Consider the following 22,865-nt stretch of genomic DNA (forward strand, 5'->3'; position numbering starts at 1 on the left):
ATCCCAGGAAACCTTGTTTACTCCCCAGAAGAATGTTTTTAAACATTTTATTTGACTCAAAGAGCAGAGATTAGAATTTTCTGCTTTCATCTTCTGTACTCAACCAAATGAACAAACTTAATAGAAATATGACACTTATTACAAATTGATTTTATCTAAGTATTAAAATGGATGCTGATGATGAATATTGTATATGATACCAATAGTCAGTGACAATGGGAAAGAATAAACAGATGAGCAATAGAAAATGAACTCTTATGCATAGCATATACCATAGCCTTGTTGACAAATATTTTTGTATTTGGAGGTTGAAAAAGTGAGAACAAATTCCACTCAACTAACAGAGCTATTCCACTCAACTTGTGATGCATGTTTCAGATCATGAACAGCTCCATCTCTTGTAACACTGGAACTGTACTACCATCCTCTGGTAGTTATATATCAACTTTAAAATATGCTTGTCCATTGCCTGAACTTGCAAATAATCCGAATGACTAACCACAAGTAGTATTGAGGTTTAACCAGGTGCTTAAAGTACTTACCCATTTAAACTACACAAAATAGAAGACAATCCCATCACCAGGTTTGTAAGGGAAAGAGCATTGGCTGCATTCTTGCGTGCAAATTCTTGAAGTTGGACCCGGCCTGCCTGCTCACTAAGAAACAACTTCTTAGCATACTGGAAAACACCTAAGACCAAAAACACAATCAATTAGATACGTGTAATGACAATCATAGCAGCTACTTCTACAACATCTCTAGCGAGGGAAAGGGGGGAGGGGGTTAATAGAGGAAAGAAACTGAATATAAAGTGCTAAACTGCCAACAATCCATTCCTCAGTATAAAATGGGAATTACAGTCTGTCAGGAATAAAGGAACTTGGTCTACCTAAATGTGGAAATGTTGTGGACAGGCATTACATTTCAATGTGGACGTTTTTCCCCCTCCATCAATGAGGAATCTCAAAAATTACTAGCTGATTTCCTACTCCCCAACACACTACTAATTTCAAGAATTTGGTAGGAAACATTAGCCAGCAGCTGAAGTGACCGAATAATCAAACCTATTTTGAGGCTTTGTAAAAGAATGTAGCCAATAGCAGCCTATTACCTATACTATGGACCACAAAAGGGGTTTCATATCAAAAGAGTGTTGTGTATAAAATAACGCAGACATAAAATTTGCTGATACAGGCAGCCTTCAGTTTGACTGGACCAAGAATGGCATGTGGCAATGCAATTTAATAGGGATGTCATGATATGATTTGTTAATATTCTGATATTCATATTAAAATCACAGATTCACAATACTGAGGAATACTACTAATGATAAGCCATAAAGGTTCATTGAACAATTATTTCATGAATCACAATATTGAACTTTTTCTGAAAATATTAGTCCTAGCAAATGGGTTTTTACTGATACGTCATGATTAACATTGCTATTGAGGCAAATAATTATTAGGATGAAAAAGGTGGCATGGCAATTGTTGTGTTTATAGTCATAAATATAGATATCAAGACATCCCTAATTTAAAAGCTTTCTAGCATAATCTCAATGTATTAAACAAAGGCAGAACATTTGTATATGCAATCAAGCCAAACTAGTTTTGTGTGCATTGTGTGCAACTATTTCTCATGCTTAACCAGTGTCCTGGGTCTAAAAACCTTCAGCTTCTTTCAAGTAGATATGGGGCATTTTTTACAATACCAGGACTGTTCCCCAATGTGTCAACATGGAGGAAGGCTGACACAGTCAGTTTTGATTAACATTGGGTAGGTCGTATAAGTTTCTTCTTTTGGACAAATGCATGCTACTTGAGCCCTGGCATCGAAGTGAAAATGATGATGTCTTCAGAAGTTAAAAGAAGAGTTTTGGTCACTGGTGGGAATTAGATGGCTTCCAAAATGACCCAGGTTCATAATGATCTAATTAACATAAATTAGGGAACAAGGCAACAAAAAGAAGAAGGTTCAAGGCCCCACAAATTCTAAGCAAAACAATGGACCATTTCAAAGCTTGATTTCTTTGAAATAATTAACATTTGTAGGCATTGATTCTTAGTGTAGCCCAATTCAGATGTTTAACCTTCTTCCATTCAATGATTAACAATCCACCAAATGGTGGACCAGAGGAGTCATGTTTCATTTGCAGTGAAACAACTTTTGTACAGCTGACTAAAATATTTTATCTTGAGGAGAATCAAGATTTTAAAATGTTTCTGTCTGTTGAGCAGTATCAATTGTATTTTGTGTTTCAATAACCTTTGGCTAATCAAAGGTCAATGGAAAACTGGTTCCAAGCAACTTTTTTTTTAACAAATATACTTCTCCAGTATCCGGTTCCAAGAACCAATTCATTTTTATCATTCTATTCGCAAAAAAAAGTAAATTTCAATGTGAAATTTAAACTGCTAGAGTTTTTTAGCCATGTGAAAGCAGACAATGTTACAGAAATAATAATATAATAATCCTTGTATTTGATATAGCGCCTTATCGCGTCTTCGAGACGCCTCAAAGCGCTTCACAGAATATACTGTAAAGTGAATTGATTGTGAATTTACTGTATATTAAACAAGTAACTGCTACTGACAGTAATCAAGGAAACTAACTAGAAATAGAATAGGAGGGTTTTTAAAATTAAGACTTCAAACATTTTATTTGCAAGAAGTGAAATAAGCCCAATTAAAATGATAATATCAATGATATATTAGAAACTTAAATCTCTATATTCATCCAGATGTTTTTAAATAAAAATGACAATTTCAAATACTGACATTTTATACAATTAAACCTGTATTTTATAGAAAGATAAAAACTATAATTTATTAACTTGCTTAAAAAAAACTTACTGGAGGAAACTAAGTGTAAGAATTTCAGCCATTCCTTTAAATTGTTTTTAAAAAAATCTTTCACTAGGTGACCTACGTTCTGTGCAGCACCATAATTTGAATTTATGTGCATCAATGATCACCATGTACTCTCCCGAAAGAAAGCAACAATCATTATTTGAAGAACATGCAAAACTCTTCAGATTCTTTTTGCATTTCTGCAAAACACCATGGAATCTACCCTCCTCTCCAATCCTGCTGCCTAACAGGTGGAATGTTATACAAGGATATTTCTGTGTGAATGAACTAGTGATGGAAAGGAGATAGTGGAGAATTGTTTGGAAAGTATTTGAGAGCCTAGGATATTTTCTAGGCCTCCACTGCCAATTTTCACCATCAACAATTACAAGGAAAAAACAAACACCTTTGCTGCTTTGTGAAATATATAACAAAATAACAAAGCAACCAACCTTTCAATCCAAACTATTTATTTGGGATTAGTTTCTTTACTTTTGTACCATTTATAGTTTTAATAACGAATGGAAAGAGGGTTAAACTATTATAGTTTGAGTTAGATCCTTTTCTCTTGAACATTCTCAAATTAGTTAACCAGAGAATTTTTAACCATTTCCATAGCAACTTCCCCCAAGCCTAACACACACACACATATATATATATTATGTATATATTATATATATATATGCAAAAGAAAGGGTTAAGGACTTCTCTCCGTCCCTCCCCTGCTGCCCAGTCCAGCCATTGGACAATGACATCATTCTGCTTTCCCACATTTCCCAACTTTCAAATGTGCGTGCTTTTTAAATACCTAAATGCTAAGCTTTACGTGGGAGAAAGGCTTAAGGTTCAAGTCCTACTATTGTGTTTTGCACCCTGCACTTCACGTGTTTTCCAAAGCCAGCCAAGTTCAAGTCTTTCTCGATCTGAAAGAAAACAGCAGATCAGAGCAACACAGAAGCCAACACTACAGTTTCAAAATGTCTGCTAAACCAATTTGTACAGAGACCCCACTCAGAACACTAGGTTTTCTTTGAAAATTCCTTCATACAAATGGCGTCTGTTTAAATGATACTTCTCTCACGGTCAGTAAAAATCCTTATAATATGCAAAATAGAATAAATTGCATTAATCAGCTGTGGAAAAAAATTTATTACAATAAACTATTATGCGATGCTTTTACACTTTGCGCAAAAGTCACAATCAGCAATTATATAGCAGGCTGCCTAAATCGTACAATTGTACCCAAGGCTTTTACAAATTAAAATGTTCATTACCTACCGTAGGTATGCCTTCATATTCTTTGGATGAAGCTTAAACTCTACATACGAACAAAATGTTTGCTATCCAAACACTAGGGAGTTATTAAGAGTCTGATGACCAGCAGTAACCATGTGAGCATTTGGTTCCTCCCAGACACCAATGCACATAGGCCTCAATTTCATACACCTCAGTATTTCTGAAGGTGGCAGCAGTTAATGCAATGAGGCAAGTTTGCATACTCACAAAATAGACTCCAAGGTTTCCAGATCAGAGAGAGAAATGAGAAGGATGGGAACTTCAAGTGTAGTTTAACATCCACATACAAAAATGATAAATATCATACCAACGATAGGTCCATCTAATATTCTTCCCATTTGTTCAACCTCCACATCCAAGTGAATCAGACTGAAGGAAAATAAAACTGAGGTGGGCAGCTATGATAATAATAATAATCCTTGCATTTGATATAGCGTTTTTCACGTCTTCAGGATGTCTCAAAGCGCTTCACAGAATATAGTGTAAAGTGAATTGACTGTATATTTGTGGGCGAAAAGCGGCAGCCAATTGCGCACAGCAGTCAGTGTCCCACAAACAGTTGTGGATTGAGTGAATAAATTATTATTTTTTAAATTTTCTTGAGGAATTATTATCAGGCATGTGGAGTAAGGAAAGTTGCCCAAGGTTTTGCCCTGCCAGGAATCAAACCCGTTTCTCGCTGATCTCAATGAAAAACATTTGGATATGTCTGAGTAATCCTGTATTCATAATATTTAGATGTAGACAGCAATATTTGGTTAACAGATGCAATTGTGTTGGTGTCAGCATAGTTCAGTTCGTAGCACTTGTGCCTCTAAGTAAGAAGGTTGTGGGTTCAAGCATCGCACTGGCAATTTGGAGCTCATATTCTAGGCTGACATTCCAAGTGCTGAGGTATGCTGCGTTGTTGTATACAACAACAACTTGAATTTATATAGCGCCCTCCACGCCGGATGGCGTCTCAGAATGTATATAACTGATGATTGAGATTGGCTTTGAAGTCTCTCTGGCTTTGATGCTTCTATGCAATTCTTAACCTTTACTGAAGTCAAGAAAAACTGATATGTTTTCCCAAAATCGAATTTAAGATGTTCCACAAAAGGTGGGACAACAAAACTTGGCGGATGTGAGAATGACTATCATATCCACTAGAGAGACTGTGCAAAACAGTGATCTGCAGTGACGGTAAGACCAATTTTAAAGTTGTATATGATGTGTTATAGCATGAAAGAATAAGAGTTTTGAAACCCACGCAGAACCTAACTGATTTAAGTTTTGCCAATGTCAACATGCTTCAACTAATACTGGTGTAGGAATGGGTAAGCTGTCAACAGAAAAACAAAAACAATCTTAAGCTGGGTCTGTCTTCTGTTAACCCAAGTGCCTAACATGGATAGTAACTGACACAACCACAAAGGACTGAAAACCTAACCTGGCATGTGGAAGTGGCAAGTCTCTGATATTGGGTTGAATCATTTTTAAGAAGTGTCTAAGAGGACTAAATCTGGACTGATCTAAAACCAACTGTCTGAAACAGTTCAGTAACAGTTAGTACCAGTTCTAGAAGTCACACATGGTTCCTCCTCAGCTTTACAAATTAAAGCACCAAGTGACTTGACCAGAACCTTTGATATTATGTCTTTATTAAATTAAAATTTTCTGTCTGGCCTAGAAGCTTCATAAAGCCTTTGCATTATAGATGAGTTGACTTTGACGACTCACCACTACATAGGTGATTGAGAGAACATCCTTGTTCTGTCGACAGCTGTAATATCTAGTTAGAAGCAGGATGAAGATTTTAAGAAGTACAAATAGGATTAATCAATGCTGCCTGAAACATGATGGTTACTAAACTGACCATGGAAATCTCACACTAAGGAAAGCAACTTGTAAAAATTAATACTGTACAATAGAAAGTTTGGTTGAATTAGTGAGAATCATTGAAGAATGCTCAGAAAAGTGAATTATATCCCTCACTTAAGATTTCACATGGTCTATAAAAGTAATGTATTTTTCCATTCTATGCTTTATGTTGCAAGAAAAACACCAGCACTGATTATGAATATTTCCAGTCAGAAGAATGTGAAAATCTTTAATCCATTTGCTGCCATTAGTCTAAGGCAATAATAATCCTTGCATTTGATACAGCGCCTTATCGCGTCTTCGAGACGCCTCAAAGCGCTTCACAGAATATACTGTAAAGTGAATTCACTGTATATTTTGTGGGCAAAACATGGCAGCCAATTGTGCACAGCAGTGTCCCGCAAACAGTCGTGGCCTCAGTAACCACATTTGTTTTAAAAAGGGATGAATCAACTCAGAAAAATTTCAACAGAGAATATGAGCTAAAAATATTTACAAACTTTTTTTCTCATCAAATTTACTCTATTCCTCTCCTGAATTTCTTTTCCATCTAATGGGGTTCAGTCATTAGTCATCTCGCAATAACTCACCTAACTCACTATTATTCAGACATGACACAGTGAAGGGGCCAATCACAGCAAACCAAGATCCTTCTCTTCACCTTGCATACGCACCTCCATTGGAGATTGCTGGCGAACGATCAGGATTGGAAACTCTATCTGATTTTTTCATTCCCTAATCCAGGCTGAATCCAATTGTAAGACCCTTTGTGTCACACCAGCTGAGATGAGCAAACTAAGCATACACAAGGGACCACAAATTCTTGGGTGTACATGAATAAAATCACTGAGCCATCAGGGGAGCTTTAGAAGAAAAAATGCATTTTTATAGCGCTTTATTTATCCAGCGCCTTGGGACGTCTTCCCGACGTGAAAGGCGATATCCAAGTGTAATTTTGTTGTTGTATTTGCCAAAATGACTCATAGCGTTTCACAGTAATCATTGTTAACACATTAAAGCTGTACAAGGAATCAAACAGCATGGCACATTTCTCCAGTGTGCATCAGCAGTTCATTCTTTTGATGTTGATTGGAGAAAAAGAACTGACACACAATGCCAGTTGTGGTCTTACATGTAGTGATGAGGGAAAGGACAATACGGTCACTTAATGATTGCACGGCAGCAAATTTAAAATGGGCATTGCCCTATATTTTTGGATGAAAACCTATTCATTTATATGTGGAGATTTAAATAAATGATGAAAACTATACTTACATGTGTACTAGTTATTTTCGTAAAATAACATACCTGAGAGCACGCTGATCCAATTTCAGGGTTCAGATAATAGTTAAAAAACACACAAATAAAGGTTTTTCCTAAGAACTCCCTCATGCATAGCTATTAATCTACAAAAACCTATGGGTACTGTAATGAATCCCAAATGTAATGATAGGAAATTAATACAATATGAATTATTGAACTCTTCAAATATGACAAACCTCATTGAAGTTAATGGTTCAGACTACCTATGACGTTAGAGGTATGAAAAGTGCCAATTTCTTGGTGTTATTATTTTAACATTAAAATACACATTAATGATGCCATTCTGTGCTTTAATTCATGAATTCTCATTAAAATAATGAATTCCTGGGGAAAAAAGACTTTTGAATAAATAAGATTTTAACAATAATAAAATGTAAAGTTTTACAAGAGCAACCAGGCAGATCCCAAGTGAATTCAGCGCCTTGGGACGTCCTCCCGACGTGAAAGGCGCTCTATAAATGTAATTTTGTTGTTGTTGTAAAGGATGTGACCTGAGTTAGGTAAGTCTCCAAACAAGATGTCTCAAAGGTGATCTTATTGAGGACAAGAGAGCACAGGTTTAGTGTTGTAAAGGGCAACACCCACCTCCCCACCCACCATGTGGGGAATTGCCTTGCTTCTTCTCGGAAACATTTACAGCATAATAATCCTTCAATTTGCATTCAATATAGCGTCTTCTCATGTCATTGAATTGTCTCAAAAGCGCTTCACGGGATTTTACTGTAAAGTTGCAGCGACTGTGTATTTGTAAACGCAAGTGGCAGCCAATTAGTGCTCAGTAATGTCCCAAAAAACAGCCGTGAAATGAATGGCCGCTGAAGCACCAGCCTTGTCTAGGAGTTCAAAGTCCTACAATCTTTTTATGAGAAGTGGATCAAGAATTTAAGGATGTGTATAAGGAGAGTGCACGGAATGAAGTCTTAATTTCCATTTTCCTTTGACTAATGTTCTTTCCAGTCTTCAGAAGGATCGGACTCCTTTGACTGGGGTGCAGTTCCAGCGACACCAACTGCACTTTCAGTGCTTAATCAAGTGACTATTATTCATAAATAAACTTTGGACAGGAGTATCTGCAAAGCTAGTCAATCTCGGGGCAGCATATCCTGTCTGGAGCCAACATCCATACATGCATCCCAGCAGGAAGGGATAGCTGGATAGAAATCAGGTGCAGGAACTGTTAATTTCCTCTCCTGCTCACAAATCTAGGATGCTGAGACCAATTGAAGCACTCCTATTGCAGTTAGTTTGTGATGCTCAGTGAATTTTAGAATACAATGTAGAGAAACTGGCAAGCCAAAGATTCCAATGTATATTTCATTTGAACAAATATCTCATAATTCTAAAATATATTAAAAGATGATTTTCCACAAATTAACGCTTTATATTTATAGTCACAAGTTTCATATTGCAAAATGTTTTTTCCTTGAACATGACTGTTACAAGCTTGTCACAACTGTCAGTACTCTCTAGCGCCAACAGATAATTGTAAAGTTTAATAAACATTTTAGCTATAAATAATAGTATACACAGCATACAATGGCCAGTTAGATGATCTGGACACTTAAAATTATCACACATACGGCATTTTTTCTCCACTTGTAAAAATAGAGCAAGTATATTGTTCACTACACTGTCATAATTTTTACAAAGTATATTTTATATCTTGGCTATTAAAGTCAATATATAAAGAAGGCAATGGTTATATCTCCTTGAATGTGATTTGGTTTCCTATTTTATTGTGTACTTTAAAAAATAAGATATTGCTTGAACAAGTGAAGAAACAGTCATCGAATGACATTCTACAAAGGGACAATCATCCATTTTGTGAAGTTGGCCTAACATCAAAGGCCTGGCACACTGGCCACACCCAACAAATTACATTTGTTTAGTGCCTTTCACGCCAAGATGACGTCCCAAAGTCAGGGATCTGCACTCGAGCTGGTGGTTGGGATCAGGATGGGTGGAGGCAGGGAGGGTAGGGGTAGGAGAGTGACCGAAGGCACGGTCGAAGAGGAGGGTCTCGAGATGGGTCATTTGAAGGGGCGAGGCGGAGGGACTGTGCTGGCAGAGAGGCTAAAGGACTGCCCGGCAATGGTAGGGCGGGCAAGGCGGAGGATGTGAAGTAGGCCAGAGCCCGCTGAGTGGTTGGAGCGAACGGGGATTAGGAGGTCACAGAGATGGAGAGGAGCAAAGCTGTGGCGGGCTCTGAAGCCAGTGGAGCTGGATGAGGATGGCAATTACACAGCATGGCATAGGTTGCTCACAATGCATTTTAAATTCATAAAACAGATGGAAGTAAATCATGGCACTGGTTTTTGCAGTCTTCATAAATGTAGAATTTTACTAAGAATATCAGCTCCCAAATAATTTTGATTTTCATCATTTGTTCCTTTCCTCTTATCTTTACAAAATCTAGACAAATTATAACCATAAGTCCATTAGTGGACACATCTTCTTAAAGAAATATTCCTTCCACAAAAAACAAGCTACTGTGACAATTTGAAAGTAAATAAGTAATGTAATATACGTTTACTAGTGACACTCTCAATCTATTTATATACAGTACTATGTTCCAACTTTACAGCCATAGCTGTTCCCAGTCAGTCAATCATTGGTAGATTCTGCAGAAAACTACCTGAAATGAGACGAACTGTTAAATATCAACTTTTAAGCTATTCCAAACGCACACCACATATATAAACATTATGAGTTACAAAGAAATAAACTAATGATGATGCAACCTACAGAAACCAATTTTAAAGGTGCACAAAAAATTCCATGGAATATTTTACTGTTAACTCCTTGAGACAATGAAAAGTTCTAGAATATATACAGTTCATGGTGGATGAACAGAATGTACCTCAATATTTGCCAGGGCCAGTAAATGAGAAACAGTTACGTTTGCAACCATGTTCTTCTCTTTGTGCATTTCCGAGTCGTGGCATTTTTTTCTGTACACAGAAAAATGGCACTGTATGAGGTGAGTAACACAACAATCCTGAGCAAAGGATTGCTACACCTCTGACTTCAAAGGCAGCATGCAAGAAGATTACAAACTATGTTTCTTGACTCATAATAAATAAAACATAAACTTGCAAATTGCATGCAACATTTTAATTAAAGAATCCCAACCATACTACAAATGTAATCTTACCTCTTCTGCCAGCCTGGCACTGAACGAGTTAAATAGAGCGCTCAGTCAGGATCCAGACAGCACGTCATTTCCATTTTTGAGGGCAGGAAAATGGCAGTTATGAATTATTCACAATTTAGCATTAAGATACATCAAATATAATTTTAATTTTTTTAAAAATCCAAGAGTTCGGAATTCCTGGAATGTGATAAATTTAATGGTGTAGTTTTTTCATATTTTGCAGGAAGGAATGTTTCTTTAAATAAAGAGTTTGAACAATTATTCCCTCCCAATTTTAACATTTGTTTTGCCCACTCATTTGGTTCCCAATAGACACCATTCCATCATCAAAGATGGCAAGCACACAACCTACTCACAGGCCTCAGTGCTGCTTATGTTCCTAGCTGCTAGAAGATACAAAAACCAGTTAGATATTTCCCTCAATATGAAGATTCCCTTGGCTTGTTCATCCTGATGACAAGGTAAATACTGAAAATGTGAGGAAATTGCAAGCACAGAGTCACACTATATACAGAAAGCATCAGCTGACTTTTAAGATATGACATTACGTATAGCATTATTCACCTCTTCTCTTATGGGCTCAAGTTGTATACTTTTAAAACAATTATAAAAAGGTTCAAATACATTGCACTCAACAAAGTCTCCTACTCTTAACAATGTTTATCAGAATCCCAAGATTGTAGAAGTTATTACTTCCCTTCCGCATCTACAGACTTTTAAACTTGGTGTTATCCAACCACTTTTGGATTCAACTCTTTTTTTGCTGCTCCTTTCTGTCACAAGGTTATTATAATGTTAAAGCAGTCAGTTTTAAACTCTTTTTCTCTGTTCTCTCTCCTCTTTTTTCTCCAGGTAAAAGCCGACATATATTGCTTAATTCTATGTTAGAACACCACCCATTCAGTGAAACAAACCCATGATCAAGGTCTTCAGAGGCACAAATTCTTCAGTCATTATAAAGTATTTTCCAGTCCTAATGTGATTTAAAGCTGTTTGGTGAAAAAGCATTTCAAACCTCAAAGAAATGAACGAACATCTTTGAAAATAGGTGGTTAATATTTGCTAATGTGTCAAACTAATTTCTGACAAAATGTCTTGCAATAAAATTATTAGACAACAGTTCCTGAGTATTATTTCCAAAATAATAAGTAGGATAATCTAAGAGTAACATACTGGATTTCAATTATTTCCATATGCACAAGAATTCAGTGTTTAAAACTCATACACTATCTGAGGCCGATACAAAATAATACGTGATTATTATATTCATACAAAAGTATTTTAAAATATTAAGTATTGTAAGGTTACATTTCATGTAGTACGCAGTATCCAATCACATATAGCTTTTGTTTGAAACTGATTTCCAAGCTAAATGTAGCAGGTGATCAGGTTTTGGAACAGGGTTTGCCATTTTCATACTGGTGAAGCAGTGGGAGAGGGTTGTGGTTTCTTAGAAAAACAGTTTGAAAACAAACATGTTTCTGCTTATTAAACATACAAGTGTAATACTCACCACGTGATCTTTTGTTTCCCTAGTAAAATCTTTTCAAATGAAATTACAATGGAGCTTCAAGTCTGAAACTGGCTAGTTCTCCCTTTCCGATATTAAATGCTTAGGCTCATAATGATTTAGTCTGAAAGCCAATGAGCAAATCATTTTTATAACACTATTCATGCTGGGCTGGGTGTTCACTCATTAACCCTCCTTCCCATCAGCTTGCAGCATCCAACACAACTCAGAAGCAGCAAAATTAACAAACTGCAGTTTTCAAAAAAACACGAAACAAAGAAATCCATGTCACTGATAAACATCCCTTGCAAAGCAGATTCAGTAGGTTTCCGTCAGCTGATGTTGGATATAATGGGCTGTGGAGACTGGATACTCCAATTCATTGTACATTTAAAGAGAAATCTTGCTTTGATTGGAAGTATTCTGCATATGTGTGCAGAAAATCCAGTGCATCATGGCTGAAACAGCTGTACAAGCTGCTATGTATTTTTTTTGGCTCCAGATTTTCCTAAATCATTACGTAACTTGAAACTGTAATAACCAAACTGATTGCTGAAAGACAGGTTAACAGACTTCATTTTTAGAACACTATTGCAGCAATAGCAAATTACACAATCGACATTAGCCAAGATAGAGATAAAACAAGATTAATTGTTTCACCTTTGCTGGTCATATATCACCTATCATTTTATAATACTTCATCCAGTGAAATATGCAAGTTGTCGCCAAAGATAGCAAGTACTATAGTGATGTTCAAAGAGTCAAACATGATGCAGGAATTGCAGACCAATCTACAACAACAACTTGCATTTATATAACACCCCTCACGTAGGGTAGCATTCCAGAGCAATTGACAGTGGTGGAGCATGACAGCGAGCCAGGGAAGGGAGGTGGCTGTAAGCACAGTTGAAGAGGAAGGTCTTCAGGCGAGATCTTAAAATGGGGAAGGAAAGAGCAAGGCAGAGGGATAAAGGAAGAGTTTCTAAAGGAACAGTGGCTGAAAGCACGGCTATTGAGGATGGAATGGAGGGCACAAGGGACAAGCAGAAGGCAGGAGTCAGTTGAGTGGAGGCAGCGGGTTGTGGTTTGTGGGGTAAGCAGGTCGGAGAGTTAAGGAGGTGCCAGGGCATGAAGGGATTTGAAAATGAGTGTGAGGATCTTGAAATCGATCCGTTCAGCGGATAGGGAGCCAGGCTAGAATTAGGCTAGAATTGTTGTGATGGGTGGGGGCAGAGTTTAGCATAGTTGAGTATGCACGCGGCGGAGTTTTGGATCAGCTGGATCTTGTGGATGGTGGAGCTGAGGAGATGGCGAGGAGGGTATTTGGAGTCAGAAGGTAACGAATGCATGGATGCTGCATCTGGGTTAACATATAAATGGGAAAAATAATCCAATAGCATTTAATGGGCATTATAAAGTTTATCTAAAGCGGGCAGGAATAAAAAATGGTCAGCAAAGATTGAGAGGCAATAGGTAATGGCTCAGGAATCTACACGAACTGTAACTAAATTAGGAGGGAAATTATCTAGAATACTTAACCTGCTCAATTTTTCCAGAGGATTTTAACTAAAATTGACGATTCTTAAATTAAGGCATTACTATCTCTTTAAAAGGTTGAGAGAAGGGGGAGCTCCTTCAATGGCTCAGTAGGTAAATGCACCATGATTGAGCGAGGCAAACCAGAAAGGTTCCAGGTCCAGTTGCTGATCTGAGTTGAGATAGCTGATCTCAGCTGGGGATAGTGGCAATGGACTAAGTTGTCCTAAATGTTCTCGGTTGGGTGAGAAAGAAATCAACCTAAGCTCCTGCGGCAGATTGCTATCCAGTGACCTCTGCTGGAAAGTGCCCATGTCGATGGGAACAGCTGGGCTCTTGTCACATTCCAGTTGAACATCCAGCACCCAGCCTCACAGATAAATAAGTCACTTGGGCAAGGTACCTGAAGGCTGCAGCTCCTGTGCTATACACCTTCACCCTTTCTGCTCAGATTTTCCTGAAGCACTCTGGGAATCTGGGAGGAAGGAAATGTTTACAGAAACATCAGTTTCCAGTAAAAGGAAAGGAGTGCACAACAATGCAACCAGCAAGGGAAAGGCTTTCCGAAGGGGAGGTATGGGAACCTCGCAACTGGATCATTCTTTCTGCTGCACATTGGAGAATGTATGATCACGAGACGACATCTCCATCATCATCGCAACATTTCAAAAAGATATCATCTGTGCAATTGGTCCCTTTGGCAAAAACAAATGTTTACCACGCCAGTATCCAGGTGGGTAGAGGATGCCTAAAATAAAGATCAACAATTACACTCAAACTGTTTTCTATCTTTGCTATCTAGAATGTTAATTTGGCTCAGAATCCATAATACAAGCAAACATCATTAAACAAGTTTTAAGAAACTCAAAAATATGAAAGGGGTCACTCAAAAATTGTAAAGCGTTGCTTCGCTCTCAGATGCAGAAATGTTTGTATCACTCCCATACTTCCACATATAGAAAGAGCAAGCTTAATGCATTGGTGTTGAGGTTTATGCTCCACTAGCAACCAACGATGAGACACCGCAGCGTCTCTAGAAAATAGACAAGACTTTGTTAGGAGCTCCCTAATATTCAAAATGCAACTTAAGATAAAGAACAAATGAATTCTTAATGTGCAGAAAAAATCGTGAGACATGAACTTATAGAACACTTATCTTCTCTCTATTGAGGGCAAAACGCTTGAAAATGTAATACAGGATATTGTTCATTTGATCCGAAGACAACAGTGGCCAGAAGGAGCAGTAAACATAGATATAGACGCAATAATGGCATACCCCACTGGAATTAGATAGTGACTAAACAAGGGGATAAATTATATCAGGTTGATATCATTTATTTCGATTTTCAGAAGCATATGATAATGTTCTACAGGGAACTGATATAATAATCCATGCATTTTGATATAGTGCTTTCATATGGCAATAGAATAGGAAGCAGAAGGTGTTACCTAAATTTCAGTCAATAAGTTTTCATAGTCATGACAAATCCCAAAAGTTTGTAAGTGAACGTGACTTAAAATTTGAAAACTATTGCCTTGTTTGGAATCACAATTTTTGCTAGAAATAAAAGACATATTCACTACATAAACTACTTTAATGGTATGATGCAATGCAATAATTGCACTTGAATTTAGATAGGTATCAGTTGGACTCATCGGCAAGGCTTCTGATGCGATTTGAACAAACTAACAGTATTTGAAAAAGTCATTCCAATGCTATAGAACTGAGAGGTATCATTTTATGGTATTTTTTCTACTTTGTATTGAAAGAGTATTTCCAAAAAGAGACGAAAGGCCGGACTTATTTGCAGGCTTCTGAGATATTCAAGAACAGATTGGGCTGTCTTGGCATGTCCATGGTAAAGCCATTACAGAACATTACCCTGCTGCATTTCTTTAATGCTAAGAAAGGCTCAAGGTGGGGCAAAAATTTGCTATATCTACACTTGTGCAAAGTCAGCAAACTTACACACCAATTATCAAAATACAAGAAAACAGATCAGGGCAACCCTATTCCAACACTTTGTTTAGATGTTTAAATCCCAATGGCCGCCCTTTCACCATAACATTTAATACATCTATTACCCAAGCATCCGTCTCTCTTTTAATCACCTTCTTTTGATTCTGCCTTTACAGCTTTCTAGGGTAGGGCATTCCACATCTTCACAACCCCTTATGTGAAGAAATGTTTCTTGACCTCAGTTCTAACTGTTTGCAACACACATGCTCTAATTGCAACGCATAAGTTGCATCCCAAATGCACTTGTTCCAGCCAAACCAAATTCCATAATTGTAGATATAAAATTTATGTTTTTGGAACACATTTTCCCAACTGCTTGTTAGCAATCTAAATAGTCAGATGTTCCAAATATACAACACTTTAAACACTCAATTTGAAATGATAATATATTTCCCCTTCCCCAAAAAACAGCATTCCATCCCACTGCATTCTTTGCAAATAAACGATTCATACATCCAAATAAAGGTGATATCTCCCAGAAGACAACCTCAAACATTTTCCTCCGTGAACATTTAAGGCTTTCCTACATCAATATTCTGCAATCCATGGACAGCGTTTCTCCCTAACAGAAAAGGCCTCACTTGTTATCCAGTCCTCACATGGATGTTCCCACTGGTGTAAAAGCACTTGCATTCCAGGACAAGCAATGCCATTTTAATTCTAATGAGTTCCTTCAGGAACCCTCGTCATGAGGAAACTAAAAGCAAACATGATTTTGCTATTACTCAACAACTTAATAAGACAAGAACTGAGTGGTTAAGGGCGAAGTTCAATCAAAACAAATTTGTTCAGGTTCAGATCTCCAGTTGGCACATATCACCACTTTGAGCCCTTTTGCTGACCAGCTTGCAAAACGCTTACTATGTAGTTTTCCAGTCATTAGCAAATATTTGATAGTACTTTACAAATTTATTTTGTTAAAAAAGACATTTTATCAAACAAAACTGTATCATGTCATTCAATCCTTTTTTTCCTTTTAAAGGCTTCTCTGGTATTCTGATTGCGCAGCATTGCTTGTTTACAATTAGTTTACAAAAAAAACTCTTAATACCAGAAACACAGTCTTTAATTGCAACAGTTTACATAACTACTAGAAATTGAACTCAACAAAAATACATTAAGTTGTTGAAAGCGGGGGTGGGGGGTGGGGTGGGGGGTGGGGCTGCGGGGAGTAAGAGGGAAAGAAATGCCTGCAAGAGAGAAATGTACACTCCTCAGTTGCTGGAGAAAGCAGAAAAGTGGCCATGAACAAATCGAAACATAAAGAGAAACTTAAGAAAGAAAAAGATAGAGCCAGAGGAAACAAGTACATGTACTACTTTTTAAAATTGGTAAAAATGTAAGCAACAGTTGGTAACATGCACTTACCAGAAGGGGGGTTCAGAATGAACATCTTGCCTTAACTTGGAAGATAGGCTACTCTTCTGCAAGAAGAAACAAAGTCACAAACATTAAGAATCATGAGTTGTAACCCCATTAATCTGTATACAAGTGCACTTTTAAGATGCGTTTCTCTTCAGAAATAGACATCCTTAATTAGGTTAGGATGAAATCCTTCCACTGAACGAGTTGCGAATATAAAACAATCAGAACATGGATATTTAGCGCTTATATGCAAACACCTATTTTAATCCTCATTTTATGTAATCCAGGGTTGGGTTGAATTGACTCTTCTAATTGGTGAAATACATTCAAACCACAGAGGCACTATCTATTCAGGCTTGCTGGTGGTAATAATGCTTAATAGCATAATAATAATAGCATAGTTATTGCTATGCTACTGGTTACATTTTTGCATCTATGCCATTCAATAGGAAGACAACTGAATAAGCCAATTTCTTATTGATGCTATAATCAGAAGAGTTGGGTAATTATTTTAAAAGAATAAGATACATTGGCAAAAACACTTTCTTCATCTGTATCTCTTTTGTGAAGAAGCAGCTGCTTTGGCCGTTCAGCCTGTGCAATAACCCCTGATGCCTTGACTTAAAGGTTCAAGATTTCCCTTTTGTTGGCCAATACTGATAATGGCATTGGTCTGAGACTGACCACTGACAGTGGGCTGGTTGGGCCTGTTTTGAAATATCCGAAATAGGCATCACAGGCGCTGCATAAGAAATGGCATGAAATCAAGTCTTTACAACGTAGTCAGATAAAAGGGGCTTTCCAGGCAGTAATTGTAGAGAAATGTTATCCGCTGAACCTAACAGTGATTCTTTTACATCCGAAACAGGCCTTTTCAGATCCATACTATCATTAAATAGTCCAATGTCAACAAAACCTTGACTTGTGATTCAAAATCGGGATCCAACAGTACAGATAGATGCCAATACAACATTGTGCTTGCTCTCTGTGCCTGGGTAAATACCACCATGGTCATCACCAGTTCAGAAGTCAATTTGAGAGATTGGGTCATAGATTGTGACAGTGGTGTAAAATTGTCATGGCTCATAGGAGCTCCCACAAAACAGAGCTCATTTAGTCCAGTCTCAGTACGCTAAGATCGGTACCTGCAAACCTCTGATCATTAAGGTTTGTCCATCTAAACTCCTCAAGTTTCCCTGCACTTGGATAAATTGCTCCTGGAGCCATCAATTCATGGCAATAAAAAGCCATGGTTATGGATGTTTGCAAGCTCAACTCTGAGATTGAAGTACTGGATAAACTGAGGCGGAATAGGATTAAAGGACTCAAGCTTCTAGCCTGTTCCACTGCTCCTTCCCATCAGAATGCAAGTCTTAATTCTATTGCTCCCTCTTGCATCAAATACCATGCTAAACCAAAATTGTATGTGTGATTTAATCTGAAAAAAAATGCAAGGAACAAATTAAGAATTTGGAGGAGAGTAGAACAAACAAAACACAGAAACAATGTAATAACATGATAAGGTGCCATTTGAAATGCAAGGGTTATTATAATTCTTGTTTTGGTACTTCAAGGCAATGCTTCCTTTCACTATGATTAAGGAAAGCTTGAACACTCTGGAATGGTGTTTTGCCTTCCATTCCCCCCTTCCTTTCTCTAACAAGTGCTCATATCAGTACAACCTGTGAAATCTGTAACTCTCACACTGTCTGCCTGAACTTGTACCATTGCTGAAATCTCTCCTCTCCCCATTTCCCTCCAGCATAAAAAAGCTACATTTTACAGATTTCTTTTTAAACAAAATTTTTGGGATAGAAATAGAAAACAGAAGAGACTTGCTTCATGGAAATCTTGCAATAAAGATGGTAAAGTCATGTTCCCACCATCCAAAAAGTATCTCCTCATAACAATTTGTACTTAAACTATTGGTTAAATATTGAAAATAAAAAAATGTGAACTTTAAATTAAAACATTTACCAATGTGACCTGGAAGAACGCAAAGATAAAGAAAATGGGGTGGTGACAAGCAAAATCACTAAAGCAGAAGGTAAAGCAAAAGGTGAGATAAGAAGTAAAAGCCACTGGAGATTTCAGGGGAAAGGAAAATCACAGGTTCAATAACAGTCATTGGCATAGCTTTAACCCATCTAGAATAGCTTAATGGCTGTAATGTGGGAATTGCTAGACGAAAAAAGATCAAGGTCCATCTAACCTGCCTTCTATCATCTTGGTCCTCGCATGCTACAATCATGGAGATGTTAATAGCTCTTCATTCTGTATAGATTGGTCTACCAACAGTGGAAAGCTTTGGGAACCTTAGGTCTAAAGTTGCCCAGTTCTTTCAAGCATACTACACTCACTATATGGCATGTCTAAAATTACTCATGTATTCCCAAAATATTTTCTAACAGAAATCTATCTAATTTGCATTTGAATGAATCAACACTATCTGCTTAGGGAGTGTGTGAGGGGGGGGAAGGAGTGTGTGAGGGGAGGGAGGGAGTGTGTGAGGGGGGGGAAGGAGTGCGAGAGGGGGGAGGTGAGTGTATGAGGGGGGGGGGTGAGTGTGTGAGGGAGTGTGTGAGAGGGAGGGAGGGAGGGAGGGAGTGTGTGAGAGAGGGGGCCACCCGCGGGAGAAGACAATACAATGGCAGCACCCGAACGAACAGGAGCAAATGGTGCCCCGAGCAATGTCTCTCTCGTTCTCTCCCCTCCATCAGCCGAGCAGCGACTCACCCGAACAATATCCAGACCCATCTGTTATGCGACGGGGTCGGATTTTGCACCGTGTGTGTACCACACACACACACATATATATATACATATCATAATCATAATAATAATAATAATAATAATGGGGTGGCTTCGCGCACCAGAGAGACGAGGGGAGTGGGCCGCACAATGCCCGACAATTGTTCGGGGCCGCCGCAAACCCCGCGGGTTTCGTTGCTTCACATTTGACTTAACCACGCGAGGTACAGGAAAAAAAATCTTTTTTTTTTCAGGGGGAGGGGGGGGGGGGGGTGGAGGGAAAAAAATACGTTTCGTTAAAAAAAAAGGTAAAAGATACCGGAATGCGATGCTGAGGCGACTGAAGAGAGCCGCCGCTCGCCGTGAGGTAAAATAGCCGGTAAATCGGCATAAAGCAAATGGAGCAGCTCCGGTGGGTGTGTGTGGGTGTGTGTGGGGGGGGCGCGGAGACGTCTCCCCGCGGCTCGGGTCGCGGGGAATGAATGAGAAGCCGCCACACAGCCCTTACCTGGTGCCAGTGAGGGGAGCCGGGGAGGCGGTGGGTGGGTGGGTTGGGTGAGAGGGGTTGGGTGGGGGGGTGTGAGTGCTGCCGCTTTCCCCTTCTCGCTCCTCGCGCCGCCGCCGCCGCTCCGCACTGTACGCGCGCCAGGCGGACGTGACGCATGGAACTTCTAGAGAGTTCTGCAGCCGTCCGTCGACGTCGGGTTTTAGTGGACTGCGGCGCCCTGTCCCTCACTCCTTTCCTTCCTTCACTCCCCGCCCCTCGCTCCCCTCACTCACTGCCCCTTACTCCCCACCCCTCCCCTCACTCACTGCCCTTCACTCCCCACCCCTCCCCTCACTCCCTTCACTCCGTGTCCCTCACTCCCTGCCCCTCACACCCTGCTCTTCACTCCGTGTCCCTCACTCCCCACCCCTCACTCCCTGTCCCTCACTCCCTATCCCTCACTCCCTGCCCCTCACTCCTCTCACTTCCTGACCCTCACTCTCACGCCCTGCCCCTCACTCCGTGCCCCTCACTCCCTGCCTCTCACTCCCTATCCCTCACTCCTTGGATGTTCCCACTGGTGTAAAAGCACTTGCATTCCAGGACAAGCAATGCCATTTTAATTCTAATGAGTTCCTTCAGGAACCCTCGTCATGAGGAAACTAAAAGCAAACATGATTTTGCTATTACTCAACAACTTAATAAGACAAGAACTGAGTGGTTAAGGGCGAAGTTCAATCAAAACAAATTTGTTCAGGTTCAGATCTCCAGTTGGCACATATCACCACTTTGAGCCCTTTTGCTGACCAGCTTGCAAAACGCTTACTATGTAGTTTTCCAGTCATTAGCAAATATTTGATAGTACTTTACAAATTTATTTTGTTAAAAAAGACATTTTATCAAACAAAACTGTATCATGTCATTCAATCCTTTTTTTCCTTTTAAAGGCTTCTCTGGTATTCTGATTGCGCAGCATTGCTTGTTTACAATTAGTTTACAAAAAAAACTCTTAATACCAGAAACACAGTCTTTAATTGCAACAGTTTACATAACTACTAGAAATTGAACTCAACAAAAATACATTAAGTTGTTGAAAGCGGGGGTGGGGGGTGGGTGGGGGGTGGGGCTGCGGGGAGTAAGAGGGAAAGAAATGCCTGCAAGAGAGAAATGTACACTCCTCAGTTGCTGGAGAAAGCAGAAAAGTGGCCATGAACAAATTGAAACATAAAGAGAAACTTAAGAAAGAAAAAGATAGAGCCAGAGGAAACAAGTACATGTACTACTTTTTAAAATTGGTAAAAATGTAAGCAACAGTTGGTAACATGCACTTACCAGAAGGGGGGTTCAGAATGAACATCTTGCCTTAACTTGGAAGATAGGCTACTCTTCTGCAAGAAGAAACAAAGTCACAAACATTAAGAATCATGAGTTGTAACCCCATTAATCTGTATACAAGTGCACTTTTAAGATGCGTTTCTCTTCAGAAATAGACATCCTTAATTAGGTTAGGATGAAATCCTTCCACTGAACGAGTTGCGAATATAAAACAATCAGAACATGGATATTTAGCGCTTATATGCAAACACCTATTTTAATCCTCATTTTATGTAATCCAGGGTTGGGTTGAATTGACTCTTCTAAATGGTGAAATACATTCAAACCACAGAGGCACTATCTATTCAGGCTTGCTGGTGGTAATAATGCTTAATAGCATAATAATAATAGTAGCATAGTTATTGCTATGCTACTGGTTACATTTTTGCATCTATGCCATTCAATAGGAAGACAACTGAATAAGCCAATTTCTTATTGATGCTATAATCAGAAGAGTTGGGTAATTATTTTAAAAGAATAAGATACATTGGCAAAAACACTTTCTTCATCTGTATCTCTTTTGTGAAGAAGCAGCTGCTTTGGCCGTTCAGCCTGTGCAATAACCCCTGATGCCTTGACTTAAAGGTTCAAGATTTCCCTTTTGTTGGCCAATACTGATAATGGCATTGGTCTGAGACTGACCACTGACAGTGGGCTGGTTGGGCCTGTTTTGAAATATCCGAAATAGGCATCACAGGCGCTGCATAAGAAATGGCATGAAATCAAGTCTTTACAACGTAGTCAGATAAAAGGGGCTTTCCAGGCAGTAATTGTAGAGAAATGTTATCCGCTGAACCTAACAGTGATTCTTTTACATCCGAAACAGGCCTTTTCAGATCCATACTATCATTAAATAGTCCAATGTCAACAAAACCTTGACTTGTGATTCAAAATCGGGATCCAACAGTACAGATAGATGCCAATACAACATTGTGCTTGCTCTCTGTGCCTGGGTAAATACCACCATGGTCATCACCAGTTCAGAAGTCAATTTGAGAGATTGGGTCATAGATTGTGACAGTGGTGTAAAATTGTCATGGCTCATAGGAGCTCCCACAAAACAGAGCTCATTTAGTCCAGTCTCAGTACGCTAAGATCGGTACCTGCAAACCTCTGATCATTAAGGTTTGTCCATCTAAACTCCTCAAGTTTCCCTGCACTTGGATAAATTGCTCCTGGAGCCATCAATTCATGGCAATAAAAAGCATGGTTATGGATGTTTGCAAGCTCAACTCTGAGATTGAAGTACTGGATAAACTGAGGCGGAATAGGATTAAAGGACTCAAGCTTCTAGCCTGTTCCACTGCTCCTTCCCATCAGAATGCAAGTCTTAATTC

The 22,865-nt window shown here is 38.8% G+C and overlaps 1 protein-coding gene across 2 annotated transcripts in view; it reads right to left on the reverse strand.

The window, feature by feature from the left end:
• tmem269 (transmembrane protein 269) overlaps window positions 1-20,208 on the reverse strand; it is a 32,629-nt gene extending 12,421 nt beyond the window's left edge. Inside the window, exons 1-4 of one of the 2 annotated variants that reach the window (XM_042343498.1) lie at window positions 20,176-20,208; window positions 16,920-16,975; window positions 3,707-3,772; window positions 543-690 (exon numbers count right to left, since the gene is read on the reverse strand). In XM_042343498.1, coding sequence (XP_042199432.1) covers window positions 543-690; window positions 3,707-3,772; window positions 16,920-16,944 — 239 coding nt within the window. In that variant the 5' untranslated portion in view covers window positions 16,945-16,975; window positions 20,176-20,208. The remainder of the gene's footprint in view (window positions 1-542; window positions 691-3,706; window positions 3,773-16,919; window positions 16,976-20,175) is intronic. The other variant, XM_042343499.1, reaches the window with a different exon arrangement.
• Window positions 20,209-22,865: the final 2,657 nt, after the last annotated feature.

Source organism: Callorhinchus milii, unplaced genomic scaffold (assembly GCF_018977255.1).
Source record: "Callorhinchus milii isolate IMCB2004 unplaced genomic scaffold, IMCB_Cmil_1.0 Scaffold24, whole genome shotgun sequence".
Lineage (NCBI taxonomy): Eukaryota > Metazoa > Chordata > Chondrichthyes > Chimaeriformes > Callorhinchidae > Callorhinchus > Callorhinchus milii.